The 6838-nt window shown below is 25.3% G+C and overlaps 4 protein-coding genes and 3 non-coding genes across 7 annotated transcripts; 2 read left to right on the top strand and 5 right to left on the bottom strand.

Annotated features, from left to right (window-relative positions):
* The first annotated feature begins 358 nt into the window (after positions 1–358).
* Positions 359–1290, top strand: Gasu_63160 ([pt] acyl-[ACP]-UDP-N-acetylglucosamine O-acyltransferase). Its single transcript, XM_005702497.1, has one exon. It carries the CDS (start codon positions 416–418, stop codon positions 1235–1237), a length of 822 nt encoding a protein of 273 aa, XP_005702554.1. The 5' UTR covers positions 359–415; the 3' UTR covers positions 1238–1290.
* Positions 1291–1518: 228 nt separating this feature from the next.
* Gasu_63150 ([pt] magnesium chelatase subunit I) lies at positions 1519–3363 on the top strand. Its single transcript, XM_005702496.1, has 2 exons — positions 1519–2574; positions 2621–3363. Exons 1-2 carry the CDS (start codon positions 1535–1537, stop codon positions 2691–2693), a joined length of 1113 nt encoding a protein of 370 aa, XP_005702553.1. The 5' UTR covers positions 1519–1534; the 3' UTR covers positions 2694–3363.
* On the bottom strand, positions 2591–2663 carry Gasu_nc0099. Its single transcript has one exon. It is a non-coding gene; the product is annotated as a tRNA-Arg (tRNA).
* On the bottom strand, positions 2675–2746 carry Gasu_nc0098. The gene has a single exon. It is a non-coding gene; the product is annotated as a tRNA-Val (tRNA).
* Positions 3364–3582: 219 nt separating the features above from the next.
* Gasu_nc0097 lies at positions 3583–3655 on the bottom strand. The gene has a single exon. It is a non-coding gene; the product is annotated as a tRNA-Thr (tRNA).
* Positions 3656–3740: 85 nt separating this feature from the next.
* Gasu_63140 ([pt] maturase) lies at positions 3741–6138 on the bottom strand. Its single transcript, XM_005702495.1, has one exon. The coding sequence runs from the start codon at positions 6097–6099 to the stop codon at positions 4393–4395; it is 1707 nt and encodes a 568-aa protein (XP_005702552.1). The 5' UTR covers positions 6100–6138; the 3' UTR covers positions 3741–4392.
* Positions 6139–6166: 28 nt separating this feature from the next.
* On the bottom strand, positions 6167–6628 carry Gasu_63130 ([pt] iron-sulfur cluster assembly protein IscA (plastid)). Its single transcript, XM_005702494.1, has one exon. It carries the CDS (start codon positions 6620–6622, stop codon positions 6284–6286), a length of 339 nt encoding a protein of 112 aa, XP_005702551.1. The 5' UTR covers positions 6623–6628; the 3' UTR covers positions 6167–6283.
* Between the last annotated feature and the right edge of the window lie 210 nt (positions 6629–6838).

Here is a 6838-nt window from a genome sequence, read left to right as displayed (position 1 = left end):
CAGGCAGATAAATTTTTTTCACCAATAATGGCATATGGGGTTTGAGCAATCGTTTCCAACTGTTATCCCCCTCCTAGGGGTAGATTCTCACGTGTTACTCGCCCGTCCGCCAATAGAATAAAATTCTCGTACGACTAGCATGTGTTAGGCATACCGCCAGCGTTAATCCTGAGCCAGGATCAAACTCTCCATTATTTTTCAATACTAGTTAATAATTTGTTCTTTTTTCCTCTTGATTCAGATAAGATCTTTTTGTTTGTTCTTATTTTCTATCTTGATTCATATTATAGATCTTTTATTATTTGTCAAGTGCTAAGTTAATAAATTTTACTATAAAATACTATTATATAATCTTAATTTTTCATTCTATTTTTTTTTTTTTTTTTAGAATTAAATTCTTGTAAAGGAATATAAAATGTGTTTTATTCATCCTACGGCTATAGTTCATTTTAAAGCCAATATAGATAATAATGTTATAATTGGTCCTTATTCAATTGTAGGAGAAAATGTCACAATTCGCTCTAATACAACAATTGGCGCACATGTTATAATTGATGGTAATACATATATTGGTCATAATAATAAAATATATTTTGGATCATCAATTGGTTTAGAACCTCAAGATTTAAAATATGATGGTAAATCAATGGGATTAACAAAAATTGGTGATAATAATACAATTAGAGAATATGCAACTATACATAGACCTACCAATGAAAATGAGATAACCGAAATAAAAAATAACAATCTATTAATGGCCTATGTTCATGTTGCTCATAATTGTCAAATAGATAATAATGTTATAATTGCAAATGCTGTCTCATTAGCTGGACATGTAAAAATCAATTATAAAGTAGTTATTGGTGGTTTATCTGGCGTACATCAATTTGTAGAAATAGGTAGTTTCGCAATGATTGGAGGAATGAGTAGGATTATAAAAAATGTTCCTCCATTTGTAGTAGCAGAAGGAAATCCGGCACTAGTTAGATCTCTCAATATTGTTGGATTAAAACGTGCAAATATTTATGCGAATAAAGAGTATACATATATTCAAAATGTATATAACACATTATATAAATCAGGATTATATTTTAATGATGCACTAGAAAAAATAAAACAATTTGCAAATGAGAATGAATATGCAAATATATTTTATAGTTTTTTATTAAATTCTATTGAAAATGAATCCAATAAGATAAGAGGTTTAACACCTTTTCATATAAAAAATAAATTTTAACATATATAATTATAATAATTAACATTAAATTTAATAAATTGATGAGGATTTAATAAAATGATCAACGACAGCCAAATTTTTATAGCTCTTATTCTATCACTTGTACCAGCTGTTTTAGCTTTAAAATTAGCTAGGGAGTTAAGTTAATTACAAAAAGAAAATTAATATTTGTATATTATTCTAGTTTTAATTAAAACTAGAATAATATACAAATATTAATTTTCTTTTTGTAATTAACTTTAAGAAATATAATTTTAAATTTAAATTTAATATATTTTTTAAATAAATCATAAGACTATGACAACAAACATTAATAAAGTTATCGAGACAATAGAAAAAAAAATCTTTCCTTTTTCAGCTATTATTGGCCAAGAAGAGATGAAACTTGCACTAATATTAAATGTAATAGACCCCAAAATTGGAGGTGTTATGATTATGGGAGATAGAGGCACTGGTAAATCAACAACAATTAGAGCCTTAGCTGATTTATTGCCCAAAATAGCTATTATAAATGGTGATATTTATAACAGGTCACCAGAAGAATTATATACGGAAGAAAATGTTATACAAAACAACATAAGTATAAGTTATATTAAGGTTCCTATGATTGAATTACCATTAGGTGCCACTGAAGATAGAGTATGTGGAACTTTAGACATAGAAAAAGCCTTATTTGAAGGCATTAAATCTTTCGAGCCTGGTTTATTAGCTAAAGCAAATAGAGGCATTTTATATGTTGATGAAGTAAATTTATTAGATGATCATTTAGTAGATATACTTCTAGATGCTGCAGCTTCAGGTTGGAACATAGTTGAGAGAGAAGGAATTTCAATTAAACATCCATCTAATTTTGTATTAGTAGGTTCTGGTAATCCAGAAGAAGGTGAATTAAGACCTCAATTACTAGATAGATTTGGATTACATGCAGAAATAAGAACAGTAAAAGATCCAGTTTTAAGAGTAAAAATTGTTGAAGAAAGATCTCTATTTGAAAAAGATTACAAAAAATATATTCAATCTTATGAAGAAGCACAAGAAAAGATAAGACAAAAAATTATAAAAGCACAAAATAACTTATTTAACATAACAATAGATAAAAATCTACAATTAAAAATTTCTGAATTATGTAGTTTGTTGGATATTGATGGCCTAAGAGGGGATATAGTTATAAATCGTTCAGCTAAAGCACTAGCTGCTTACGAAGAAAGAGATCAAGTTCTAATAAAAGATATACAAAAAGTATCTACTTTAGCTTTAAGACATAGATTAAAAAAAGATCCATTAGATTCTATAGACTCAGGTAAAAGAATAGAAGAAACATTTGAAAAAGTATTTAAGTAATTTTTAACTAAACAGGCTTAGTAGGATTCGAACCTACATTAGAGACTTAGAAGGTCTCTGTCCTAATCCATTAGACGATAAGCCCAAATTTGAAATTAGGTGGTACTGGATTTGAACCAGTGACTTTCTGCTTGTAAGGCAGAAGCTCTACCTCTGAGCTAACCACCCTTTAAAGGTAAAATATTATGTTTTTACCATTATAAATTATAATGAATATATATGTTAATATGAATTTAAATAGTCTAAAAAAACAACATAAAAATATAAATGAAGTAAAAGATACTTTTATAAGTAATATTTCACATGAATTAAAAACACCATTATTTAATATTAAATCATTTATCGAAACTTTATATGAATTTTATGATACATTGGATTATCATGAACATTTAGAGTTTCTAAAAATTATTATAAAGGAAACTAATCGTCTAAATAGATTAATTAATGATTTATTGGACTTATCTTCATTAGAAACAAAAAAAATATATATATTTTCATTTATTAACATTAATGAAATATTATATGAAATTGTTAATCTTAATTACATAATTATAAGAAAAAAAAAAATTACATTTTTCCTTGAGAAATTCACTAATTTGCCTTTAGTATATACAAATTATGATTTATTTTTCCAAATATTAATTAATTTAGTTAGTAATAGTCTAAAATTTACTTTTAACAAGGGAAATGTTGGAATACGAATTTACCTTATTGAGATAGATACAAGTATAACAGGCGAGATTTGGAAAGAAAAAAATATTTATAATAAACAAATAAGAATTGAAATATCAGATTCAGGTATAGGAATAGCAAAAAATAATTACAATTATATATTCGAAAAATTTATAAAAATAGAAAATAAAATACATACGATAAAAGGTACAGGACTAGGATTGTCTCTAGTAAAAAACATTATAAAAAACCACGATAGTGAAATTTTTTTACATAGTGAATATATGATTGGCACAACATTTTGGTTTGACTTAAAAATAAATAATAAACAAAGCTGATGAAGGGACTTGAACCCATAACCTACTAATTACAAATCAGTTGCTCTACCAGTTGAGCTACATCAGCTTATCTTATAAGATAAGATATTAAGATATATAATTATATATTATTAGTCATTTCTTAATTATTTGTTATTAAATTAAAAATAAAAAAGTAAAAATAGAAGTTTATATCACAATTAAATAGGAATATAAAATGTCAAAATATACTGGACCAAAATTAAAAATTGTTAGAAAACTAGGGAATTTACCAGGCTTAAGCAGAAAAAAAATAAATAAAAAAAACTTGCCAGGAGAACAAGGAAAAAAAATCAAAAAATTCTCTGAATTTGCTATTAGATTACAAGAAAAACAAAAATTACGTTATAATTACGGTTTAAGCGAAAATAAATTATTAAATTATATAAAAGAATCTAAAAAAATAAGAGGATCAACAGGAATATCTTTACTCCAACTATTAGAAATGCGACTAGATAACATTCTGTTTAGAGCGGGTATGGGACCAACTATAGTATCAACGAGACAAATTGTAAATCATCGACATATATTAGTTAATAATCACATTGTTAATATTCCTAGTTATCAATGTAAACCTGGTGATATAATTTCTATTAAAAATAATGAAAAATCAAAAAATTTAATAAAAAATAATTTATTATCACCAGGCTTATTAAATATACCACCTCATTTATCAGTTAATAAAGATAATCTAATTATCAAAATTAATTCGATAATTGATCGTACTTGGGTTGCCTTAGAAATTAATGAACTCTTAGTAGTAGAATACTATTCAAAAATTTAAAGTTAAAACTTATATTTATTATTTACAATATAATCAATGTATTCTCTTATTAATTCAGGATACGGATAATTTTTTATGTATCTATCACGTATCATTTTTCGCCTAATAAAAGAATGAAACATCAAATTTCTTCCTTCACGCTCTAGTGGTTTTAGGACTTGTTTCTTAAATCTTGTATCTCTAATTTTTGATGGGAATTCATAAGTCATTGCATCTTCTAGTTCTTCTTTAGATAAAGGTGAACCACCATTAATCATTACTTTTATACTTTGTTTAATAGAAAAAAATAGTCTTCTAGTAGAAGAAGATAATCCATCCATGAAGTCTGTTAACCAGTTCTCTTCTTCAACTTTATCTAAAGTATTCTCTTCTGGATATTCATTATAATAATTAATTAAAAAGTCTTTAGTTATTTTATTATTAGGAATAAACAATGGATTAAGATCATTTTCTTCACAATCTACTAATAAGTCTTCTAAATTATATAGAATTAGTTTAGGATATGATCCTTCTATTTTAGCCCCATTTTTTCTGTAGAAATGTATAAATTCTCTCCACATTTTATCTGCTTCTCTTCTTGAAAAGAAAACAACGGGATATTTAATGGAATTTTCATCTGTGTATGCGGTAAATTCTAAGTTTTTAAAAACTTTCCCTTTAATAATTGCATTGTATGGGTGTATCATATATACAGGCACACCTCTGAAATATCTTTTTTTGTAAGAACATTCCTGTTTAGGATGTGTAACGATATAAGGATCATTTAAATATTTAGTTATAACTTTAGTTAGTTCTTGATAATCAGGTATAAAAATCATTTGTAATCTAGGACGTGCTAAACTTCGCATTTTATATGCTTTACTTAATGCTAGTCTAAAAAGACGAGCACCATATATTTTATATCCAATTCTATCTCTTTGTATAATACTATTTTTGTATAGAGTTGCATCTTTAGGATTAAAAAATATTAATCCCATATGTATATAATTAATATCTCTTGTCCAAACAAAATTATTATAATAGCATTCAAGAAACTTATCACAAAAATCTCTATCTTTATACCAACTAGGAGAAGCTATGACCATGTCTTTTAAAACTTTATCTGTAACAACAAAAACTGAAGTACTATTAAGTGCTTTCATTAAATTTTTTTGCGCTTTTGTTGGAAAGTTAGGTGAACGTAAATTTTTGAATAATGACGGAAAATGCCTTGGCTTGCGTAATAAGCGCCACCACGATGGATCAGGGAATTGAAAGTTATAATTTTTTATAAGATAATCAAATTGTTTTTTCATTAATTTTTTAGATTCAGATCTAGAACGAGTTAAAGCTTCAGGATTGAATTTAAAATAACTAGAAGGCATTTTTTCCAAATCAAAACCACCAAATTTAGTAATATGTCCTTTTCTAAGACGATCTAAGAAAAGATAATATTTACGATAGCGAAACCAATTTTCATAAGCTTCTCTCTTTTCTCTTGCTGTTATAATCCTGTCATAACTTTCTAAATCAATCGCATATCTATACTTCTCCGCTAAATTCTCATTTCTATTTAAAACTTTATTAATCAAATCTTCTAATTTTAGAAGAGAATAATCAACGCTATATTTTTTATCAACTAAATAATCTAACAAATCAGCCCTAGCAATATTCTTATAAGAAATATTTTGTATAGGAACTAGCTTTGAACCCAAAGAAAAATTAATCATTATTAGCAAATATTTACAGAATAATTTAAAATTTTTCAATTTAGAAATTGAACCTTTGTTTTTCATGATAATTAACCATTAATATATTTGTTGTAAAATTATAAATTAACACTATTAATTATAATATAATAATTTTCATCGTCAAATTATACCACATATTAAATGTGGTATAATTTAATGTTATTTACGAAAAAGATTTACCACATCCACAAGTTTGCTTTGCATTCGGATTTAAGAACTTAAACCCACCATCTATCAATGACGAACTATAATCTAAAGAGATTCCATATAAATATAAAATACTTTTATTATCACATACTAAAGTAAAATTATCATAATTATAAACCAGATCTTTATCGCTTATATTAGATTGTTTTTCATAATTCATAAAATAAGATAAGCCAGAACATCCACCTTGTTTAATTCCAATACGAATATATAATTTATCTTTCTTATTTAGTTTACTAATAGAGTTTAATTGCTCTAAAGCTGATTCTGTAATGTTTATAATATAAGTATTCATAATAAAATATACAACCTAAATATATTATAAAAAATAATCAATATTTTTTTTATTAAGAATTTTAATCATTTTTGTAGATATTCTTAGTTTAATCCATTTTTTTTTTAATGATGACCAAACTTTTTTTTTTTGTAAATTTACAAACTGTAATCTTTTCGATTTATGGTTGGAATGAGAAACTTGATTAGCAGTATTTGAATTTAAAATAATAATTGA

Source organism: Galdieria sulphuraria, assembly GCF_000341285.1.
Source record: "Galdieria sulphuraria unplaced genomic scaffold scaf_158, whole genome shotgun sequence".
Classification (NCBI taxonomy): Eukaryota; Rhodophyta; class Bangiophyceae; order Galdieriales; family Galdieriaceae; genus Galdieria; species Galdieria sulphuraria.
Note: the sequence above shows the minus strand (reverse complement) of the source record. Positions and strands in the feature narration are given on the sequence as shown.

Excerpts from the sequence above, each read along its gene's own strand:
- Gasu_63140 (XM_005702495.1), bottom strand. The coding sequence starts at position 6,099 with ATGATTAATTTTTCTTTGGGTTCAAAGCTAGTTCCTATACAAAATATT.
- Gasu_63150 (XM_005702496.1), top strand. The coding sequence starts at position 1,535 with ATGACAACAAACATTAATAAAGTTATCGAGACAATAGAAAAAAAAATC. Across the intron at positions 2,575-2,620 it reads ACATTTGAAAAAGTATTTAA|AGACTTAGAAGGTCTCTGTC; the intron begins GTAATTTTTAAC and ends AACCTACATTAG.
- Gasu_63130 (XM_005702494.1), bottom strand. The coding sequence starts at position 6,622 with ATGAATACTTATATTATAAACATTACAGAATCAGCTTTAGAGCAATTA.
- Gasu_63160 (XM_005702497.1), top strand. The coding sequence starts at position 416 with ATGTGTTTTATTCATCCTACGGCTATAGTTCATTTTAAAGCCAATATA.